At 37.7% G+C, this 25,038-nt stretch overlaps 1 protein-coding gene across 1 annotated transcript; it reads right to left on the bottom strand.

Moving 5' to 3' along the window:
• Positions 1–7,309: 7,309 nt before the first annotated feature.
• Positions 7,310–24,836, bottom strand: DPT (dermatopontin). Its single transcript, XM_032219228.1, has 4 exons — positions 24,469–24,836; positions 19,376–19,501; positions 9,698–9,805; positions 7,310–8,291 (listed from the first exon to the last, which is right to left on the bottom strand). The coding sequence occupies exons 1-4, from the start codon at positions 24,765–24,767 to the stop codon at positions 8,225–8,227; spliced, it is 600 nt and encodes a 199-aa protein (XP_032075119.1). The 5' UTR covers positions 24,768–24,836; the 3' UTR covers positions 7,310–8,224.
• Positions 24,837–25,038: the final 202 nt, after the last annotated feature.

The following is a 25,038-nucleotide window of genomic DNA, read 5'->3' as shown; positions in this document are numbered from 1 at the left end:
GGGTGTCCTCCTGGATTTGCAGCTGACGTTAGAACACCATCTGTCGGCTGTGACCAGGTTTTTTTTTGCCCAGGTTCGCCTAGTGCACCAGTTGTGACCCTACCTGGACCGGGAGGTACTTCAAATGGCCACTCATGCCCTCGTCACCTCTAGGCTCGATTACTGTAATGCGCTTTACATGGGGCTGTCCCTGAAAAGTGTTCGGAGACTACAGTTGGTCCAGAACGCAGCCACGCAAGCAATATCGGGTGTACCTAGATACACCCATATTACACCTATCCTCCGTGAGCTGCACTGGCTTCCGATCAGTCTCCGCACACACTTCAAGTGCTGGTCATTACCTTTAAAGCCCTACATGGCCTAGCACCTGGATATCTAAGAGACCGCCTCCTGCCAGATACCTCCCAATGGCCGATAAGACCTCACAGATGCCGTCAACCGGATAATGCCAGCTGGTGGCTCCTCGGAGGAGTGCCTTCTCTGTTGGTGCTCCGACCCTGTGGAACGACCTACCCGTAGAGATCCGGACCCTCCCATTCTCCTGGCCTTCCAAAAAGCCACTAAAACCTGGCTATTCTGGCAGGCCTGGGGCTGTTGACTTCATGAATGAAGTCCAGCCCCACCCAGATGGAGTGTATGGTGTGTTGTTTTTAAATTGTTTCTTTTTAAACTGTTCCTTTATTTTTAACTCCCTTCTTTAACTTGTTTCTGTAAGTCGCCTGGAGTCCTACGGGATTGGGTGGCATATAAATTTATTAAAAGTTAAAGTTAAAGCTAGGTGAGTTCCCATAATTGGGTGCAGCGTAGTTGTCTTTAGTTGAACTAAGAGAGTGCAAACTGTAACTGCTGGTGTTTGAGGCATTCTGAAATAAATTTATTATGGAAGCTGTTGGTCTTCTGCATATAGGAGGAAGAAGGAATATTAGAAATATATAATGTAAAAATAATAAAGGCAAGATAAATAAAGAAATGAGGATAAGGTGGAACTGCTTAACATCTTTTTTGTCTTTTCTCAAAAGAGCGAAAGTGCCTTTCCTAATATGACTCAGCAGACAAGGAAAAACTTTGGCCACCTAATGAGAAGGAAGGACTCACTGGAGAAGAGCTTAATGCTGCGGAAGATTGAGGGCAAAAGAAGAAGGGGGACGATAGAGAATGAGGTGGCTTGCTGGAGTCATCGAAGCAATAGGTGGGAACTTAAATGGACTCCAGAGGATGGTAAAGGACAGGATGGCCTGGAGGAACATTGTCACAATACGTCGGACATGACTTCACAACTAACAATAAAAGAATCCACTTTGCAATCTTAAATGATCTCTTTTCTCCAGAGCCAGTGTAATTATATCACAAGATGTTGAACAAATGATCAAAGTTTCTTCTCAGAAGTGCTGTATGCAACTTTTGATGGAAATTGAGTTGGAGAGAAACAAGAATATTGGAGAAGAGACTAGTCTCATTATTCAAAAAGGGAAGTGAAAGGATTCAGACAGATCAGTTTACCTTGCCTTCTACTAAGCAAGGTATGAGAAAAGATGTCATTTTGCAAGCACTGTTGCTATTGTTACCAGGGCGTGTTGTTGAGAACACATCATATTACACGATACCTCTTCTTATGACAGAACGAGTTCCCTGTAGGGCTAGGAGAATATTCTAGTAGTGACTTTCATCTCAGTCAGAGTCTTGACAAAATGTATCATGCATTTCTAAACAAGAGGCATATAGACAGATGGTACTGCAATTCAGAGAATTTTCAATGGGTTGAACAATTCATAAATAGGTCTGCTTTGTTCTGGAAGGGGCAGTATCAAGTGGGAGCCCATCAGATTCTAGGTTTGGCCATATGCTAATTGTTCTGCCTCCGACGTTATAGGCTTGCTCGGGGCATGCAGTTAACTCCACGCTTGGGAATCTCTTTCAGATCAGGTTTATCATCAGGCATTCTTAATAGCAAAAGTTACAGTTCAGTGTTAAGATACTTCTGACTTTCCATGATCTGTCCCATCACGTGGTGTAAAAAGATGGTGATTCTACTCCCATGCTGAGCGGAGATACACACTACTATTCCAGTTCACAAAGGTATTCAAACTGACCCGCTATAAATATTGCATGTGGGCAAAATGTCCCAGTGGCCAATCAGGAACGTAGATGTGATCACATGTTATGGAACTACATTTCCCATGAGGTAGTTTCTTAAAAGAGACAGTTCTTAATTCCTACACTAGCTATATACTGCTGGGGCTAATAGACAATTTTTAAAATGCTCTAGGGAATGGTATTGAATTGCTGTTCACTAAATTTTTAGCTGACATCAAGCTGGGGTAGGGGTGGGTGTCCAATACTTTTAAAGGACAAAATCCTATTAAAAATAAAGTACAATGGAGAAACATCTTTTTAAATTAAGGGTGACACTCAGAAAATAAGATGTACACCCCCGTACATGGTTGAAGAGCATTTTTTTCTTCCTTTGACATCATCTAAGCTATCTTCTCTTGTTACAGCACAACCATTTTCAGTAGAATGCCATCAATAAAAATTACATTATAGCTTTTTGCAGAAGCATTAAGAGTATCTAATATTTATGGCAGATCACAGAAGGAAGCCTCTTGGTGAACAGCTATAGACATTGTAAAAGTAATTTCCATTGGGCTTCAATTTCCAGTTTTAAAGTCTAAAGTATGTGCATTAAATGACAGAAAGAAAGTGCATTGCCTATAAATAGGCACAAAAGCAATGATTTATTCAAGTTTATCAAATCTTAGCACATACTGGATCAGTGAATCACAAGACATCTTTTCTTTAAATCATTCCTCCGTCTCTTTGTTTTTCCTCAGTTCTTCCTGAGTTAAAGTAATACAGGTAATCTTTGACTTATCACTTGTGATTTAGCCACCATTTGCAATTTGGATTCCCCAAAACTATTCATTATTTTTCAAGTTATGAGGATAGGCCTTTATAGACCCATGATCCTATTTGGGGCACTTGAGAACAAGCTCAATCTTTATGGCCATCTGTAGGGTCTTGTTAGTCACATGACACAATTTTGGCAAAAAAAAAAAAAGCCCTGTGGGGAAAATTGATTCACTTAATGATCACCATGTTCTCTACAACACTACAAAAATGTTGAAAAATCAGGTGCAATCACATGATGCTTTGACCTACAATCGCAATGACTTGTGGGCATAATTCAGGATTGATTATAGTCATAAACTGAGGATTAATTGTATACACATGGAACTGGTAAAAAGCTATATCAGCATAAAACATGTTGCCTTCACTAGTCATACCTATCCTCTTATAGACACAATGACAACAAATGTAGTTGTCCTTGATTACAATGTACAGGAAATGTCAAAGCCAAGGATTGGTATAGTTCCCATCCCTTCCATCAAACATAATCAGCAGGAAAGCCTGCGCCAATCATTTTTGCTAATGTGGATTGGATTTGAAGCTTACGGAGGAGGCAAATTTTGACATAAGCCTAGACTAATGAATTTGACTCTCCGCTAGAATGCCCTCTGTTTTTCCCCCCTCAAATGGTTTATGCAGATTCATGCAAAGGGAATCTGGCTTTCAGCTGATGCCAACTGACAGTCAACTTCCTTTTGGAGCCAGGTTTAGTACTATTTCAGAAGAATACTAAAACCTTGTTCAAAAGCAGACTGAATGGCAGGGAGGGTTGCACCATGAAACAGTAGAAAACTGTGCATCCCACCCCCTGCTACCATTGCTGCTCAGCTGCTGTTCAAGGTGTTCCAGGACAGGAATAATTTCAGAGAATAATAGGTACAGGGCAGTGGTGGGTTTCAAATTTTTTTAGAACTTCTTCTATAGGTGTGGCCTGCTTTGTGGGAGTGGCTTACTGGCCATGTGACCAGGTGGGAGTGGCTTGCCAACTTTGTGACTGAATGGGAGTGGCTTGGCAGTCATGTGACTGGGTGGGCGTGGCCAACTTGTAAAATGTGATGAAACTCACTTAACGCTCTTGCTTAGCAACTAAAATGTTGGCTCAGAAACTCTGGCATTTGAAGCATGCAAGTCTTAAAGCTGCCAAGTTACAAGACCCTTGAACCTCTAGCCTTTTAGAACCCCCCCCCCCAGGGGTGTTCAAATTTGACAGCTTTAAGACTTGTGGACTTCAACTCCCAGAATTCCTCTTCCAGGCATGTTGGCTCAGGAACTCTGGCATTGAAGTGCGCAAGTCTTAAAGCTGTCAAGTTATAAGAACCTTGCACCCCTAACCCTTTAGAAAAAAACCCCAGGGGTGTTCAAACTTGACAGCTTTAAGACTTTAAGGTTTAGATAGGACTCTTAGAGGTGGGCGGGGTGATTGGTGAGCCAGCCAATCAGTGAGCGGTGGGCGGGGCAAGCGTGGTGTGGATGAGTGGGAGGAGGAAGCTGGAACTGGTTCTAAATGGCACGGTAGATTTGTTGAACCTCTTCTATAGAACTGGCAGGAACCCACCCCTGGTACAGGGGAACTGCACTTTTCTGCTACCTAAAACAGAATGACAGACAACAGTGCATATAGACCCGTGATGGCGAAATATGCCACACGGGCCATATGTGGCATGCTAGAGCCCTCTCTGCAGGCATGTGAGCTGTAACCCCAGATTATTCCACTGGCCAGCTGATGTTTGGGTCTCTGCCGCACATGCGTGAGGAGAGGTGCATGCAGGAGACACATATGCATATGCATGGGGGGGTGTTGTGCATGAGGAATCACATGTGCATGTGTGGGGGGTCACACACCCATGCAGGGGCAGGGTGAATGTGGGCATGGGATGCACATGCATGCACAGGGGACAAGGGGCATGCACACATTGCATTGTGGGTGTGCACATGTGCGCTTTCAGCATATGGCACCAAAAAGGTTAGCTATCATTGATATAGACTAAAGGAATGAGATTCTAAAGTGCCCAATAAATGCCAAGCTTATTATATCCCTTTAAGAATCACCTGAGTTACAACAATGGAAATGGAGAGTCCCTCAAAGGAGAATGTAATTAAGAAAATACTAGAATGAGAAGAAATTAATAGATTAATGCTCATTATTGAGGATAAAGAAGAAACTGAATATTTTTTGATATGGGATGTATTTTATCACTGGCTAGACAATAGAAACAGAAGTTAAGGAAGAAGGAGATGTAAAAAGAGGAAATGTTAAAGTGGAGAGTTGTTAAAGAAGATAATGTTAAGTATTATTGTTATTATATTATCACATTATTATATTATCAACATTATTGTGATGAACTCTATAACAAATATGTGGATTAGGACTGCTTAAAAACAACCTTACCCAGATCCCACACTGTTTGATGGAAATTGAATTTTTCTATGTTATATAAATAAAATAAATAACATGGGTGTGGGGGAAAGAATCAGCTGAGTGAATGATCTATGAGCTTCCTTTTTATGAACCCGCTGCTACCAACCAGGAATGGACTCCCAACCTTTCTGAGTAGGAAGCGGACATCTTCACCACTAGGCCACCACACCAGTCAGTGACTCACCTATGAAGTGGTTACTTAAAAGTGTCAGAATATCCATGGTGAAACCTACGTCATAGTAATACAGCTGATACCATTTCAGCTAAGGGTGATTTTAAGACTGATTCATTTAAGAGATGGTGATCAGATGAAGGCAACATCATGACAATAGAGCAAAAAAATTGTAGCTGGGGATACGTATGTGTGTCGTATTTAGATGAAAATGAGTTCTGAATCACACTCTCTTTCACCCACCATTTCACCATTATTAAATGTTTGCACGCACACAGTTTCAATATAGATTGGGGGGGGAATCCTAATAAGCCGGACCTATATCTCGATTGCATATTTAAATTGAGAAATTCCCAAGCTCAGCCTTTGCCATTTTGAGTCAAAGAAATCACAGATAATAAGAAAAAGTCTTATCTAACTTCTTGCACAGCAATGACTACAGAAGCTAAAATTAAGCACATATGCGAGATACCTTTCCAGGGAATGATAATAAAGCTATTATTTCTGTAAATATACACGCTACGAGTTCTATTTCTGGTTTTGGTTGCTTCAGAAAAAAACATGGCCTAATAAATATTTTTCTTAGTGGTAATTTCTCTGGCAAATTCCAGAATTTCAGCTTTTGTAGATAAATACTAGAAGGCATTCTGAACATTCCTAGCATTTTCCAGTTAAGGAAAATTCTAATGAAGATTAGATCATAGTACTATTGTAAGAAACTTGGCACAAAACAGTATCCTTTCTTGCTTCATAAATATATCTTAAATGAAAGTGTTGTGTGTGTGTGTGTCTGTCTCTCTGTGTGTGTTTATGTGAACAATATACAGTAGATGTTTGTTCTGCAAAGATCATAAACTTCCATATAGGTCACCTATCCCTGCATATAATTAATACACTGTTAATATTCAATCTTCTGCTTATTTCCAAGAAATTGTTCTTGTGATTTACAATATCACGTTCCTCACAAAAGATTCCACCAGAGGAAGAGCTGGACTTCTAGTGGTTCAGCCAAGTTAATCTTGATTCCTCAGGAGAGATTACTAAAGCTGCCTTTTGAAATGCAAAGATTCTCAGAAAGGGAACAAGATTCCAGTTTCGAAAGTTTTCTTTCTCTTGTTTTGACATGAAAAATGAAACATTGTTCAAGTGTTAATGGGAGTATGCTTTTTAGGCTGCATTAGTTAATAGATGGATTGATCCATTAACAATTTAAAATTATACCCTTTCCTGAATTTCTATTTTTGCTAGATATAAGATATTTCAATTTCATTCTTTCTTGAAAGGATGGAATTCACTTCAATTGCCTTTTATGTAACTTATTCGTATTTTAAAAATGTCCTAATCCTTCTCAAAGGCATGCAATTTTAATACTTTCTTAATGAAGTGAAACCAAATCCATAAACAATCATCTGTATCTATTGTTTTTGAATATAACAGAACTTTGCTAATTTATATTAAGCATTTAGTAACAGAACCTCTACAGTTAATTTGTTCGCAATTATTAAATGCACAAACAATTGCTGAAAACTGTTTAAAAGCTACTGAACTGTCATATAATTTTATTTATTTTATTCATTTAATTGTAGTAATTCATAATATACTTGAATAATAGATACCAGTATTTAGAATAAATTGCATAGCATTTGTTTATATGATTCTTAAGTAACTCCCTTTTACCATTATTCCTCAGTGACTGCCTTCATAGTTAAGCTTTAAACAATGTTCAACAAAATCATATTCACATTTGAGCTACAATGCAAAAGCCACTGGAATAGAATCAGTTTTTGTACAAATTAGACAATTGCTATTGCTCTTTTCCATGAGTCTTTAATATTCTAGCATTCATTATAGTCCCCAATTACAAGAGAAACAACACAGATACATAACAGTTAATAAAAATAATCTGATACCATTCAAAATGGAGATACTATGGTCCTCAGAATGTACTTTATTTCACTTGAAGTGTAAAACACTCAAAGCATTAAACATGTAAGTGAACAATCTTTAAAAGTGACTGCTACCAACCAGCCTTGCTATTAACATGGATACAATATAATAATAATATGGCTTGCAATTTTTTTTTGCTAATCTCAACAGAGTGAACAAATATGAATAAAGAGATCTTTTGAAGTAAGAAAGCGGATGCAGTGGATATAAAATTGCTATGCCAAACCAAGCTGTATTTGTGCAGAGGAACTAAATAATAAAGGAAGTCACTTTATCCAAGTTTAAACAAATAAGCATCTACCTGTAACTGTTTAAAAAAATCAGGAGAATGAACTGCAGTTTTTTCAAAGACTGCCCTCTGCCCAGCAGCTGCGCATATGCCCAGTTAATAGTAGTGATACATGTGAGAATTGACATCAGCATAAGGGTAAAAGTTCCACTATTATGGTAAGAGTGACTGGCCACGCATACTCCCAAATTAACATTGATTCTGCAGTTGCAGCTGACCAGGCATGTGAATGGAAAGCAATGGAAATTCAAGTACTTTGCACAAAGGCTCTGCAGAGATTATGAGACCAAAGGCAGGAAATCTATTCTCTAATTAAAAATTCACCTATGAATTCACCTACAGAAAGAAAAGCTGAAGTCAATATTGTACTTACTAGGCTTTTTGGAATATAAGAGTCAAACCTCTGTAAGAGGTTAATGCATTTATTACTGAATTGACTTTTTTGTCTTTTTTCCCTTTAACTCTGAAGTGTAGCATATATTCAGAATTTTTAAGCATTTTGAAATTGACAATCAAAATTTGTCATCCTGCAGACAATAAATTTCCACTGACGATCTCTGCAAAGGAAAATAAATAAAAAATAAGGTTTAATACATTGCAAATAGGAAGACAATACCAAATATGTTAAGATTCTGATTTAGATTTATTTACATTAGATTTTTTAAAATGAACTATGGTTTTCTAGCAAAAGAAAAACAGCCATAAATAAATATTTATTCTTTCCTTCCTTTAACAAGGTCTGAAGCGTGACTTTGAAATACTTGAGCCTAAACAAAATTGCTATAATTTATTTTTTTGTTTTGGATGGTCTCATAGAATTTTCCCAAAATGCAATTTTATCCATACTCAATACTGCTTAGAAACAAATTAAAGCAAAACATGTTGCATTGAAAAAGAGGGAGAAACAAATTTTCCATTATTAAAAATGAGCAGATTTTACAGCTATATTCCTTTAGCTCAGATGCAATGATTAAGTGGAGCCAGTTTGGTGAATGGTTAAAGCCACCAGGCTACAACCTGGGAAAATATGAATTTGAATCTAGGCACAAAGTCAGCCAAGTGACTTTGGAGCAGTCACTATCTCTCAACCCTAGGAAAGAGACAATGACAAACTACTTCAGAAAATATTTCCAAGACCACTGCAGGGACTCATCCAGGCAGTTGCCAGGGGGTCATCCCTTGAAGGCACACCCCAAAAAGAATGATTTACCACAGTATTGATTGTCTATCAATCTGAATTGCTTTTTATCTCAAGAATGTTCAAACTACTCTGAAAGCAAATGTACAGTTTGCTTTGCTTGATGTTGTTTCCTTTTGTTCTCAGACGTAAAGTATGGTCATGAACGAGTCCTGTCATAAATTGATTATTTCATTATAACATAAATGAAACAAGCAAGGTCATCCTTTCTAAAAGTTTACAGCAAAATATCAGGAATTAATTTCTTTTGATCTTACAACTTCAAACTGTTACATTAAATTGCTTCAGTTTTTAAGGAATCTTCCTTTAATTCTGCCAAAGGTGTAGAAGCCAATTCAGTCAAATAAGTACAGTATTGTAGATCTAGATTTTAAAAATATTGAAATTAATATCTTGAATTGCTATACAATATCAGTATTTAATGCATAATAAAATCTCCTCTTCCTGCTAATGTTCTTAAGCACTTTCTACACTTAAAAGTATTTGTTTTAGATTTGCCATTACTGAAAGAGAGTCTATTAAGATAGTGTTGTGAAGTAAAAAGAGGTAGATATAAGTCTGACTGCTAGCTAATTGTAAACTGTTAAAGGTTCATCATCATTCTGCCTCTCAGAAAAGTCATCATGCTTTCCATTACTGTAGGTCCATTGCTCCTACCACCCTAGGCAATTATTCATCTTCATTTTTAAAAAAATGTTTCACAGTGCAATTATCCATTTGTGTTAAGGCAAACATTCAGCTTTCAACAGCATTTCTGAACCTGACCTTTCTACACCAGAGAATGTTGTAGTTGCTCCCCGGATATAATGATCATAGGTGTACAACATCATGTCCATATCTTCTCCATAGTGCCCTGGATGTTCTGAAGTCATCCTTATAAGTTAGGGAAAAGAAAATAACAATCATTTCTCTATTTTGTACAGTAATAATAGTCCATTGCAAATCCCATTGATAGTTAAGACTCAATTCAGATAGTTGAGCACATGTTTGATAAAACTCAGATGACCTGAAAAACACTTAAGTAATCTTCAGCAAATAGAGTAGAGTGTTCTTTCTCTCTTTTTTCAAAGAAGTTTCAATTTTATTTTAAAAATTCTAATTACAGAATGCGACTATCCTTGGTCAGAATATTAATTCTTTTTAAAATCATGAATTACCAATGCTTCTCCAAAGAAAAGTCAGTGTATCCTAGGCATCCATTCTTCTCCTGTTGATACCAATTCCTGTGGATCTGGGAAGGGACTCAGGAAACAGAAAAAGCTATGAGTTTGACAGTTTAATTTTCTATTATGTATCTTAAAATGTGATAGGGTCCAATTTGAGTCACGGGGACCAGAGGCCTCATCTTCCAAGCTTTCATACTCATGCTGGAACCCATCCTCAGGGAACTTCTCTCTCTCTCTCTCTCTCTCCAGAATGTGATCTTTAATCTTAACTTGTCATCTTTAAAGTGGTATTTTAAGGTCACCATTCATAGCTAGCTAAAGGAATGAGTTTTTCATTAAAACTAGAATAAGGAGTTTTAAGTTCTTAGCGAATGCAATGCTATATATTATATACAATACTCTTCAAAACTAATGTATGAATACAGTGTCCATCTTGATTATGGAGAAATTTCATCTGTCAATCCATAGAGGTTTGTCCTTTTCCCTTATACTGTATATGAGTCAGACTTTGGAATGAGCCTGAGGCAGTTGTTTTCAGAGTAATTGGCTTTTAATCCAAATAGGTCAGAAATGTATGCAAGTCCAGAGCAAAGTAGATACTATTCAAGAAAGAGCAGATGTGTTCAGAATGACCAGGAGTACCTAATCCAAATCAGACATGGTTTGAAATTCAAAGGAATAGGGAGAATCAGAGGCTAGATTTATAGACCAAAATTGACATGAGTTTACCAATGAGAGTTAAATACTCAAGTATTTATTCCTATTAATTCCTATTCTTATGGAATTCCAGATGACTGATATTTGCATTGCTTCATGCTTCAACAATTAAAATACAATTGTGATTGTATAGATCAGTGATGGCTAACCTTTTTGTTGTTGGGTGCCAAAAATGCGAGCATGCACATGCAACAGCACACGTGTGTGCCAGCACCCATAGTGCAAAGTGCCCCCAAATGCGCATATGCGCACAACCCCCCACGCTCCTCCCCATGTGTGCCAAACTGTGCGCCCCCAAGCTGAGCTTGGTATTTCCTCTAGGGTAGGCTAGGGAAGGCCATTTTCACACACACCCAGGCTGCAGAGGCTTTCCCGAAGCCTTGGGAGGGCAGAAACTGCCTCCCCCAGGCCCCTGGAGGCACTCTGGAAGCAGGAAACAGATCATTTCTGAACTTACAGTAGGCCCATTGGGCTCATTTTTCACCCTCCCTAGGCTCTGGAGGCTTTCCTGAAGGCTGGGGAGGGAGAAAATGGCCTCCCTGGTGCTCCAGAAGGCTGAAAATCAGCTGACGACTCGCATGTCGGCAGATATGACTCCACGTGCCACCTGTGGCACACATACCATAGGTTCACCATCAAGGATATAGATTATTCTATTTCCATATTTATTAGCATGTTTGGATACTTCAGGTAAAAATGAGAATTCATCAACATTTGCTCTTCAAAAACAATAATGGAGGACCGAGAGCTATCAGCCAATCAGGGCTTCTAGAGAGGAATGAATGCCTCAGTACTTCTCCTCAAACATTTTACCCTTCCCTCACATTTTTTAAAAAAATAACAGAGATTAAATTTGATGTTGTAATACAGTAATTAGGGAGCAAGTTTCTTTCTTATGCTGGCTTGATGACAATCTGTGTTTTAACCTTCCATGTTTTAACCTATTTTCCAAAGATATATAGTTATAGTTTAAACCTATGAAAGATGTGTTTTAATCTATTACCCAAAGATATGATGGGGAGATATAGTAAAAACTCTTTTCTGCAGTAGGTCAGTTTCATTCTTCTACCTCATGAATAGACAACATGATGCCTACTAGGATATTTATTTTATCTGACTGTAATTTTTTTAAATTAAAAATAATGAAACTGGAAATATCTACATTGTATTATCTTTGAGCATATCTTCATTTTGTGGATTGCTTCATCCACATTCTAACTGTGGGTAGATAGCACTAGCACTAGCACTAGCAATGGCAGTTAGATTTATATACTGCTTCATATTACTTTACTATGTAGTTTACAAAGTTAGCAAATTGCCCTCAACAATCTGGGTCCTCATTTTACCAACCTTAGAAGGACAGAAGACTGAATCAACCTTGAGTCAGTCAGGATCAAACTCCTGGCAGTGAGCAGAGCCATCCTGCAACATTTACATTCTAACCACTGTGCCACCATGGCTCCTTACTGTCGATACAGTCATTACTTCTTACTTGTTGAGAAATAAACAAATTAAGGGTATAGCAAGATATTTAAAAGTTAGAGGAGTCAGCAGGATATAACATTACCAGCTTGCCTGAGGAACAGTGGTCAATTTTTGGACAGTTCCCATGGCACATATGTTAAAAAAATCTACAAAATTCCACATAAACCAACCACCCCAGAGAGTTGTATATCTTTATACTGTTCAATAAGATGACATAGGAAAAAACTTGTAATTTATGGTAACTTGCCCAAAGTGTTAACAAACAGAAATTAAGAATGTGAAATTTCATTTTGTTAGCACAGTGCAGTGGCGTCTATCTGTCTATGCCTTCCTAACAATTACAGAGAATAGAATTACTCTATATTTCTCTATAATGAAGCATATAAGCACCAACTTTGTTGGGTAAGTTTACTTTTTCATAAACCCAGTGTATGTGATTTAATTACATGTTCTGCTTTTTTCCTTGTTTTTCAAAAGACCCTTCAATGCATTATCTAAGTATTAGTTATAGCAGAATAACATTTGGGGGCGGGGGGGGGGAGATTTTAAAAAGCACCATATAATGAACTCTAACTATTTACAATTCAGACTGATTATACTATGTCAGGAATTTTCAGCTTGCCTCTGCAATACATAAAGGAGCAATAAAATCTAGGCAAACCTTTGTTCTTTATTTGATTAAAATTTCACACTGCTCATCTCCCCTTATCCAGGTCTCCAGATACAAAGAATAGATTAGAATAGATTGGAATAGAATAACAGAGTTGGATGGGACCTTGGAGGTCTTCTAGTCCAACCCTTGCTCAGGCAGGAAACCCTATACTATTTCAGACAAATGGCTGCCCAATCTCTTCTTAAGAATTTCCAGTGTTGGAGAATTCACAGCTTCTGGAGGCAAGTTGTTTCACTGGTTAATTGTTCCAACTGTCAGGAAATTTCTTCTTAGTTCTAGGTTACTTCTCTCCTTGATTAGTTTCCATCCATTGTTTCTTATCCTGCCCTTTGGAGAAAAGTTTGACTCCAGGGGTGGGTTGCTGCCAGTGTTATTGCCAGTTCATTTCGCACGCGGTTCAAAGCGCACATGCACAGTTGACTGTAAATTGTTCTGCGCATGTGCAGAATATGAAAAAATTACTAAAAACCATGCTGGGAATGTCAGCGGCAACCAGGAAAACAGTTTGGGGGTGTGGCCAGCCTGGGTTGCTGCTGATTCTGCGACCAAGGCCAAAATACCGCTACTGCAAACCGGTAGCATCCACCTCTGCTTGACACCCCCTTCTTTGTGGCAACCCCTGAGGTGCTGCTTTGCCATGGCTTGTCCTTTGTCAAGGCAGACTCAGGCATGTGATAGTGGGAATACAGCTTGTGAACACATTTGTACCTTTTCATCATTTGGCATAAGCCATTATTTCAAATTACATCCACTGACACATTAAGTGCAATCCTGAACAAAGTTTTTCCACCTTTGCAACAACAAACAACAACAACAACAAACAACAACAAAAGATGGGTATCCAAATCTGAAAACTGACACAATAGCTTGACTGAAGGAACCTTGAAGCTGAACTTGAGAGGAACAGAAACAAAGGTAATACTGTATGACAATTAGTTTCCCGGCTCATCCTCCTGCTTTTTTCAAAATCTGCCCATTTTGTTTCTTCCATTAAGTGTCAAGCTATATAGCAACAGCAAGAATTTCATAAGCAGCTATAGATGGATATTTTTTTTTTACTACAAATACTCTAATTATATAAGAAAGGCTAGTACCGTATTTTCACCCATATAACCCGCGGGTTATGTGCGTTTTTACATACACAGCACGTCCTCGCGGGGTATAAAAGTGGGCGGGGTATACGAAAAATATTTTACACAGATTGATTACCGGTAAAGGGAGAGCTTGGGACCACCACTTTCCTCGCGGCAGATCTCAGCAGTTTCCCTTCTCCTTTACTCGTCGCGGGTTATATGAGTGGGCGGGGTATACGGAAAACATTTTACACGATCTTGAAAATCTGCGGGTTATTCGCGTGGGCGGGTTATTTGCATGGGCAGGTTATATGGGTGAAAATACGGTAATAATAAAATGTAAAGCTAATATAAATTATGATAAAAGAATAAACACAGTGCACACAAAGCTCGGCATTTCTACAAAGCCAAAGAATATTGTGCATAAAAGTTTCTCATATTATGTCCATAAAAAATTATTTTCTAAATAAACAATGGCTAAATCAGTGTCGACTGAGAAATCCATAAAACAGACCACCACATCACTATGATGCCTATTTTTATTTTTTTATTTTTATTTTTACAAAATGCTAGTATAAATCATTACAATGCAGTGGTTAATTTTGCCCTTGGGGTTTTTTTGGGCACATCTTAACTCAATCCATAAATTACTTGGTGAACAATTCAGTTATGTAATGGATCTAATAGTCACTTGGATTTACAGGGATTTAATGTAAAATATATCATTATTGAAAATTTCCAGAAAAGTAGCTGCTAGATAGAGGAATGCAAACAGATGACACACATGTTACATGCCATGTCGTATTTGGTCGCATGCCACCATGTCCCATTCTTGCTTAATTTTCTGAGATTTTCTGAAGCTGAAGAGGCTGCATAAGAATGTGGGGTGCTCCTATGAGGCCTCTAGAACCTCCAACAATTATGTGAGAATGAGGTGTGTTTTCCCAGTCATTTTAGAAGCTGCAAGGCCACACAAGGGAATTTCCCAAGTTTCAAGACCTCATGAACCTGGAGCTGCTTCCAATAGACATTTTTTTTCTGAGGGACAAGACAAATTGAAAAAAAATATTTTCAATTCTGTATGTTATATATCGTTTCGCTTGTGTCTTGGGAAGGAAGAAGGTGGTATTTGGCATCACTGAGCTAGATTGTCCTGAATGTGCATCCTAGCAGAGATCTTCTAAAAGTACAGTGTTTAAAATGTGATAAGCACCAAAGAACCCAAACGCCTGTTTCATAATAATCAGAGATCTTCATGATAGGCTTCAGCAATAATATTAACAAACTACTTTTCATAATGCACAATTGTTACCTTAAATGAATTCCATATTTTTCGGAGTATAAGATGCACCTTTTCCCCTCAAAAAAGGGTGAAAATCTGGGTGCATCTTATACACCGAATACAGCATTTTTGGCCTCCTGAAACCTCACCCCCTTTGCAAAAATGGTCATGCGTAGCCATTAGGATGCTTCCAGAGTGCTTCTGGGGGCTGGGGGAGGGCAAAACTGAGCAAAGAATGGGGCATATTTTGCTTGTTTTTGCCCCCCCAGCCCCCAGGAGCACCCTATAAATCTCCTAAAGGCTATCGTGCCCTTTTTTTAAAACAACAAACGGGCCCGTTTTCACGAAAAATGGGTCACTTTTGGGAGTCTGCAGAGTGCAAAAACTTTTTTTTAATTTCCTCTTCAAAATCTTGGTGTGTCTTATACTCCAGTGCGTCTTTTAGTCCGAAAAATACGGTTATATATCATCTGACCCTTGAAGAATGTTCAGAGGGTTAGTTTGTTTCAAGATGTTATGTCCTTGACTTGCAAACAGTCCCAAGTCCTGGACTTGAGCCCGGCCGCAAGTCCTCGACATACGAATTGCAGCCTGATGGTCAGCCCAGCAACCAGAGGCTTGCGCCTATTGGTTAAGAAGCACTGGGCTAGCAACCTCCACTTGAGGCGGATGTCGCAGACCCCACAGACAAACTGTTCTACCAGTGAGTCATTGAGGTCATGGAACTCGCATTGGATTGCCGCAGTGCGTAGTGATTGTAGGAATTGGATAACCGTTTATCTGTCCTTTTGGACGCACTGACGAAATGCATAGCAGCGGGCAATGCGCGATGGCATTGGCGTGTAGTGGTTTTTTAGTTTTGAAATCAAGGTGTCCCACGACAAGGCGTGGACAGCCAGCGGTGAAGAGAGAGCTCTTGTGGTGCCCACAAGAGCTGAGGAAAAAACTGCATTTCCTATCCTCTGGAAGCTGGTGGTAGTTATTAGCCATCAGGAAACATTCGAAGCATTCTAGGAAGCCTTTGGTTGCTGGGCTGACAGTCGGGCTGTCGTTCGTATGTCAAGGACTTGCGGCCGGTCGCAAGTCGAGGACATAACACAAGATTCCTTGATCTTCCAGCTCTAGGCTTATTCAAATTCATACACGCTACAGCTTCATGAAGATTAACAGATGGTTAGATAAAGGCTTCAGGTCAACTACAGCCTAAGTCTACCATTGATACTTCATGTACGATTTAAGGGCACTTTTTCGTTGCTGTCTTAACTGCTCCAGTCCTTTGATGATGCCAGATGGACTCGAAGTTCCTGTAAGAACGTTCTGTCCAGATTGGGATGCTTTAGTATGGTTACCAGGTGTTCAGTTTGGACTGCCAGCAATCATCACTCCCATTGGGCAATTCACCTGCTGCTGCAGGTTCCTAATTTTCCATGCCAGGAAAGTGATTGCCAATCTCTTTCCTTTCTGTTGGCAAATCCTCCTAAACACACTTACTTTTCAGAAAAGTATGCTGCTTCCAAATTAAAAGCATAAAATGCACACACACAACAACCAGCTTTCTTGCATTTGCCAGGTGTGGCTTCCTAATTTATGATACAGCTATTGTTGTAGAAATGTCACAGCAATACAGTGCTTATAATGTTTATCCAATATGCAGAATGCTGCTGGTTTGGAGTATGGTTGAAACATGTTTGTAATCAGTAGTTTTCTTTCTGGAGTTCCTACATTATTGCTTGTTTTTACACAGGGAGAAAGAAAGTTTTTACCCAGCTCCTGAATGGCTGAAACAAATAAGTACCACAAAAGATGTTTTACTGCATTTACTGCAGTGGTGGGATTCAGTCAGTTCGCACCTATTTGGGAGAACCGGTTGTTAACTTTCTAAGCAGTTCGGAGAACGGGTTGTTGGAAGAAATCTCCTTTTGTTTTTTCCACTTTACAGGGCTACTCCTGTAAGGAAGGCAGGAAAGAAACATCCTGGTGTTGTTTCGGTTGTTTCTAGCCTAATCTTTATTGCCCTGTTTACAGAAACTGCCTCTCCAGTTAACCCTTACATTGTAACAGCTAAAGCAAAGCGCCCATCATCCTGAGTGATGTTGAGTTGACCATACCCACATGGTCACATGACTACTGAGTCCTGCCTACCCAGCTGGTCATTAGGACAGAGAATCGGATGTTAAATTATTTGAATTCCACCACTGATTTACTGTCTTTAAAAAGGGTGGGGGGCAGGACTCCAGTTTTTAACAGTGTAACAGAAATAGTTCTATTTGTCTAAGTAACTTGAATGGGCTTTGTTCAATCAGTTTAAGAACAATTTGTCAATGTTCCTCTTAACAGCATAGATAAAATTTGGATCATAGATTCTCTTTAGTGCATCTGCATTAACAATCAAACTGCAAATTTATGTTGTGAGTGATTTGCTGCAGGTTTCAGAAAGTGGTGACTAATTGGCAGAGTTGTCTATGTATAATTATTTTAGAATACCCTCTCCTCAATTCATTGGAACTATTTCTGAGTAGACATAATTACCTACAAAGGAGCAACCTCTCCCACTAACATCAAAAGTAATTTAGTACAAAATAAATGCTTTCATTTACCTGGGATCAGTAGAGTGATCTTGAGACAGATAATAAAATAAAGGAATTCAAAACAGATTTTTGTAGTAATGAATGATTTCAATCAGCTTTACAATAAAATGGATAAATGTACCCATGTACAAAAATGTACCCAGAAGGAGAGAGAACATTTCTGGGTTCCACAAATGATTATACTATGAAACCAACCAAAGAAGAGATAAAATTGATTTATTACATGTTATGAAATGTGAACTTACTTGAACAGTTTGGAATGAGTTATAAGTGTAATTTATGTGTATATAGTAAATTAGCAAGTCAAAATTATTAATAATTTTATAACTGGATTTTATATTTCTTGTATTTTTATCTTGCTATCAGTTTTTGGAGAATCCTTTTATTATCTTAACACTTGCTAGGATCCATCTTGCATAGAAAAGACTACACTTATCTTTCCTATAAGACTGAAAAGAAAAATATTTGTAAAAGGCTTCCGTTGAAGCTGCCTTTTCTTACAGTAAACACAGGGTAATCTGATCTGCACCTAGTTCTTCCAAGCCCATCTGTCTGCTTATGCAAATATCCTTAATGACAAATTTGGATTATTTAAAGGACCTTATTTAAACCTTGTACTAATAAGGTAAAGGTAAAGGTTCCCCTTGCACATATATCCCGACTCTAGGGGGTGGTGCTCATCTCCATTTCAAAGCCAAAGAGCAAGCGCTGTTGAAAGATGTCTCTGTGGCCATGTGGCCAGCATGATTAAATGCTGAAAGAGCAAGGAACGCTGTTATCTTCCCACCAAAGGTGGTTCCTATTTTTCTACTTGCATTTTTACGTGCTTTTAAACTGCTAGGTTGGCAGAAGCTGGGACAAGTAATGGGAGCCCACTCTGTTATGCGGTGCTAGGGAATCAAACCACTGAACTTCCAACCTTTCTGATCAACAAGCTCAGCTGTATTAATAGGAAATGATTTTTTTTATAAGAAAAGATGGTCAGATTTATAATTTTACTTAGGATGGAAAATCCTTTGTGGGAACCATGATGCAAAATGAATCAAACTATGACCAACTTTGGCAAAATTAGAATTTTCAGGTTTTTTAAGGCTTAGAGTAGGTAGCAAGGAGAGCATTTGTTTATAAAGTCACCAAGAGTCAGACACAACTGAACAGTTAAAGCAACCACAACATGTATGTGTGCACGTACACACATACAATATACCAAGCCTAACTTAGCATTTATATTGTAATTTTAATCATATCAATGACAGAATTGTACAAAATAATCTCATTGATTTGAGCATATTCTCTGGAATTGTCCATCTCTGCCAATTTTCCCCTCCTTTTGTGTTTTTGCCATTTTGTCTGCTGAAGATGTAATGACTTGGAAAATTGTTTTCTAGAGCTAGTTTCTGATCTTGAATTGCAATAATATGGATTAATATGGATAGACAGTTCAGTTTTGTGAACTCACCAACATGAGTATGGACATCTCCGGCTGTAGCGGCAACAATAAAACTGCCACTCTCGATCAAGCACAGATGGAAAATATTGGCTCTGGAATCCTGCCACTAGCCCATTATTTGAACATGTTTGATACCTGGAGGGGGGGGAGAAACCCATATTTTAAAACAGATAAACATTAGGAAAATAAAAATCATAACTACAAGCCCTTCCTTGCAGATTATAGAAACTAGTGGCAAATGATACAGATTAAGAGAGTTGAAAGGGACCTTGTACGTCATATAGTCTAATCCCCTGTCCAAGCAGACCCTACACCATTATTGTCCAGTCCAGTCTCTTCTTAAAAGCTTCCAATGATGAAGCTCCCACAACTTCTGAAGACAAGCTGTTCCATTGGTTGATTGCTCTTGCTGTCAGATAAGTACTCCTTATTTCCAGGTTGAATCTCTCCTTGTTCAGTTTCCAGCCATTATTCCTTGTCTGGCCTTCAGGTGCTTTGGAAAATAGCTTGACCCCTTTTTCTCTGTGGCAGCCCCTCAAATATTGGAACACTGCTATCATGTCTCCCCTGGTCCTTTTCTTCACTAGACTAGCCATGCCCAGTTCCTGCAACTGTTCATAGTATGAGAATTACTAATGACCAGATTCTCATAAATAATTTTTCTCTTAAAGAAGCATAAGAAAGGAGATAAAATTGTGACTGTTGAACCTGTCCATTCATCTGGTTTTTTTTTTTCTGTTTAAGTTATATCATTTGTGTATCTTTTTAAAATTTATATCTGAGCTACAAATTAGTATGTGCATTTCTTTTTATTTTGAGAAAATGGAAGTGACCACCCTAAGGCCAGTATAAAGAAACTCTGTACAACTTTTTCTTCCTGCTCCCTTCCTCCATTTCATTTTTAACAAGTCTACTAAGTCAAATTTCTAACCATGTGAAATATTTCCTCATATTGACACTCGTATTTCCTGAAAAGCTATAGCCTCTTTTGTTTTTTGGGAAATAGACGCCAACCCATGTTCTTCTTCCATTTTTTTTTTTTTTTAATGCAATGCATAAAAATCTTGGCTTCATCCTCTGCACTGTTCGACTTGGAAGCACAAAAATAGATATGCAGATGCATATCTGCATATTCTCCAGGCACTTAAAGCCCCTGTTTTCACTCTTTGGAATTATTTTGAAAATGGCTTGTGGTTATCCTCACCACAGCTATCTTTCAGATGTAGAGAACTCAGCAGGAATCAATCAGAATTCCCCACCGTTAAACAATAAGGAGTACAGAAATCAACATTTACCACCCTAGTTTATTGTTCTTATGTCGTACTTTTTTTCTCCTTAACAATTAAAAACAACCAGGATTGCTTTGAAGATAAGCAGTTAAGCCATCTTTAAGACCACATCAATTTAATAAAATCATTGTGAAGATATTATAGTGCGCTGGTAGCTAATTTTGCCACGTGGAAGAGGAGAAACCAAGGTGAGATGGAAATTTTCACCAAGTAGAAAATGTCCACTCAGAAAATCCAGTTTTCTGCTAAAATAAAAACAAAACTTTTTTATTCTTCTTATTGCCTTCTGATTATCTCCAATAATGAGAATAGAACTGTAGAACATAGGCTTTCAATTCTGAAATCTCCAGATCCAGTCCTTGAGATTGCCAAGTAGTCAGGCAGAATCCCGGCCTGAAATCCTAGAGTCTAGACAGCTGTTGCCCTTCAAGGCTGATAGGTTGGAATGGTTGGATTAAAAATCTGACTCAGAGTAGGGAAGTTTTTGAGGTTTCTATGATTTTCTTAAACAAAATTAAAGGTGACACAATAGAAATACTTATGTTCCACTATCATATCTAATTAAGCAGATTTTCAGGGCAAAAATGAACTTCTTTGCTGTGCGTCAACCATAGGGGAAAGGATGATATAATGGAGACAGAACAGGCCTCTGAAATAATCAATCTCTTATTAATCATTGGAAGTCCTGGCTACTTTCTTAGTTTACAAGGTTTTTATGAGGATAAATTGTTCAAAAATATCATCTAACTAAAATGATACAAGTGAATATTTATTGCATATATTTAATTTGTTTGTATCTTTTTTCATTTTAAATGAACCATCATCTAGATCTTCCTTAACCAAAGAAACTGTCACTCTGATTTCTTAGCAGCCTTGGCACGAAATCAATATAAGTTTCAGTAAACAAACCCAAGACATATGCAAACATATACTATTATTTTTATAGTATTTATTAAGAATTATAATTTCAGAATAAAAAATTAAACAAAAGAAAAAAGCAAAAATAATATTTTTATGTTTTCTTTCCTTTTTTTTTACTCTTTTCTGCATTTTCTGCATATAACATAAATACTATTGTTAACAGATGGGAAAATGTTTTGTATTTAGATACTGTAAAGGTTTTCATTTAGCCTGAAATGTTAAGCAATGGTGAGATTGTTTCTTATGGCATTTTACATTTCAACATTTTGATAATCAGAAATGTAGAAAAGTATGACTAAACAGGATTCCACGCAAATAACTTCCTCATATAACTATGGCAAGAATGTAATGAAGAATTTAACTTTGGGATTCTGAGGTAGGTGGGAAAGGTAGACTACAAGACTATGAGGTATGGTGTTCTTTGCCAAAGTGAACTAGAACTTCCTTAGTCTGATAAGTACTTGGCATGATAACAAATTTTTCAGATTTTACTATGATAAATGACATTGTTATAGATGTCAAATAATCAGGGGAATTAGTGAGTTCAGCAGATGTAGAAAATTTCCATCAGGCAGAAAGAAGTCCACACTGGTCTGTGTTATTTCCAAAGTGGGTACAATTAGAAACTCAAATGTTGATATTTCTAAGTATTTTTAAGGACTAAAATGGCCTCTAAATTATGTCCCCCACTAAATAAAATACATTAAAAAATGCTGTTGCAGGAACACTATGAGCTGTTCTTTTTGTGTATTAGCATAGTAGAGACTAGTTGTTTCTTTTCTTTGTCGGAGTTCCTATTTCATGCTACACCCCAGGCAAGATAGTTAGCACTTAAAGCTATGCATTACATTTCAGTTGGCTGAAAAGCCTGTGAGGACTATCCCACATCAGTTCTTGGGGGATGAGGGGTGGGGTATTCCATATTATACTGGTAAGGAAGAGTCTAGGGGGATCTCCTTTCTCTTGAAGCCATCTGTACACTGTCAAATTTACTCCAATGGAAGGATATATTTGCTTCAGAAGCACTGAAGTAGCCATAGGTAAAAGTTTCCCTCACACATATGTGCTAGTCATTCCTGACTCTAGGGGGCAGTGCTCATCTCCGTTTCAAAGCTGATGAGCCAGCGCTGTCCAAAGATGTCTTAGTGGTCATGTGGCCGGCATGACTAAACGCCGAAGGTGCAGAGAATGCTGTTATCTTCCATCAAAGGTGGTCCCTATTTTTCTACTTGCATTTTTACATGCTTTCAAACTGCTAGGTTGGCAGAAGCTGAGACAAGTAACAGGAGCTCATTCTGTTACATGGCGCTAAGGATTCGAACCACTGACCTGCCGACCTTTTTGACTGATAAGCTCAGCGTCATAGGCACTGAGTCGCTTCAAAGTAGCCATAACTTCCCCAAATTTCATTCCTTTGGGAGTAAGGGATTTTGGACATATTCTGTAAGTTAGCCCTTTTGAGGTACCTTGTTTCAAAGACTGTTGTTCTATGTTTCACCCAGTTAAAGGTCATGACAATGAACATTTCACTAGTATATAAATTTAAAATGTCATATCAGATAATGGTTAAAGTGCTTTCCAAGAAACCAGGAAATCTTGAGCTTTATGACAGAGGTGATCTGGGTGAATAAGGGCCAGCCACTCTCTTTTTCAGCCCAATCTACCTCACAGGATTGTTGTGATGGGGAAATAGGAAGAGAGAACATTACATATATTGCCTTGAATAATACAAAACAAAGGCAGGATATTAACCAAATAAGCATATTGTGCAAAACCAGCAGTTTTCACTCAGTTTCTTTTTAAAACAGATAGCTGATTCCTGCAGTGTTTTCTTAAATATTTTGCACATTAATAATTTATAATTTAATTCCATATAAATAAATTTATAAATATATAATTATATTATATAAATAATGATAAATAATAATTAAATAAATAATAAATATATAATTTAATTCTAAATCCTTGGGATCCAAACTTTGCAAGTATACACATTTTAAAAATGTAATAATTTTTGTTTTCAAAAATTAAAGGAAAAAAAAACCTGATAACATTCGGGATTAAGAGAGGTATTTAATAGTGACACATACATGATTGTTCACATACAGACATCTTTGCTCAGAAAATTTTCTTGGAATGTACAATTTTTCATGGTTTTCAAATGTGAATGGTTACTTAAAACTTCAGACTGAAGTTTATTAAACATCAATTAAATAAGTATTTGTTATCCTGTGATGTCACAACCAGACATGAACCAGATCTGTGATTCAACCCCACTACTACCAGCTATCCCCATGTTTTGAAATTCAGTTTGTCAGAACAATATTTGTTGCAGATAATTAACTGTGATATAATTAAAGCTATAATTTCTTATATATATTTATACAGAATTATTTTTATTCTGCCATAATGTTTTTGTCTGGCTATTTTTTAAAAAGTTTTGCAAGTACTACTGGTTCTTCCAGAAATATGTTTGGCTAGAGCCAATAATTGAACAAAACAAGGGAATAACTACGTGACAAGCATTTTCTTCTTCTCCCCACAAAAAACAATAACAAAAATAATTCAACTTTCTGTCATCAACGTAATTTCTTAGAAAGATGAAAAACTTTTAGAACAAATTCAATAAATTTAGGAACTTACAATTAGTTAATTTAATTAGAAATTCATGCAATAAGTACACTCCATTTACCTCAGAAGACAAAGAAAATGTTACAACTGCTTTATATATAGAAATGAATAGTGGTATCACCACTACAGTACACAAATCTGATGATGCTAATTTAACACATTATTATGATTTTAACATGCAGTTTTGTATCCCTCGCCTGAAACATTGCATCAGCTTAATCACACACGACAAGGAATCTAAGTTTAAACTTGGTTTCCTACCATTGCAGTCCAGCTCTGTTGATTTCTTCCCACCAACATTCAGTAGGCTCTCCAAGTGTATCTGGGGTGGGCATACAGGCATAATTCCACAATCTATCAGACCCTTCTTTCTTGCTGAACATGCTCCTCACAGCTACAATCACTTGCCCATGAGGGCATTGGAAGTTGAAACCCTGCCGGTACAAATTAACCCAGTCATCATTAGCCCTATAATCATCATAGGAATGGTAATAGTTCCCATATTGGCCCCATGCCACTGTGAATAGTGGCAGGGACATGCAGAGAAGAATAAGGTCCATGTTGCTTGAGCTTCTGGCTGCAAAACGCTTAAATGATGTCGTTGTGCTGACTTTTTTTATAACCCTCTGTAACAGTTGGATTCCAGATGTGGGATAACTAGCTCCAAATGCTATGTGTCACTGTTTAGATAAGATGTCTGAGCAAAAGAATTGGCTGCAGATACATTTAATTAGTTTTAAGGTGGAATTTTATAAGCACACTATCCTTTGCATAATAAGGACTGGGATAACCTAGGACTATAAATCATTTATAATCCCAGATGTCAGGAAT

This window comes from Thamnophis elegans, chromosome 6, assembly GCF_009769535.1.
Source record: "Thamnophis elegans isolate rThaEle1 chromosome 6, rThaEle1.pri, whole genome shotgun sequence".
NCBI classification, from domain to species: domain Eukaryota; kingdom Metazoa; phylum Chordata; class Lepidosauria; order Squamata; family Colubridae; genus Thamnophis; species Thamnophis elegans.
This window is presented reverse-complemented; position numbering and strand designations above follow the sequence as displayed.

Excerpts from the sequence above, each read along its gene's own strand:
- DPT (XM_032219228.1), bottom strand. The coding sequence starts at position 24,767 with ATGGACCTTATTCTTCTCTGCATGTCCCTGCCACTATTCACAGTGGCA. Across the intron at positions 19,502-24,468 it reads AACAGAGCTGGACTGCAATG|GTATCAAACATGTTCAAATA; the intron begins GTAGGAAACCAA and ends CCCCCCCTCCAG. Across the intron at positions 8,292-9,697 it reads ACATTCTCTGGTGTAGAAAG|AGATCGTCAGTGGAAATTTA; the intron begins GTCAGGTTCAGA and ends TTTCCTTTGCAG.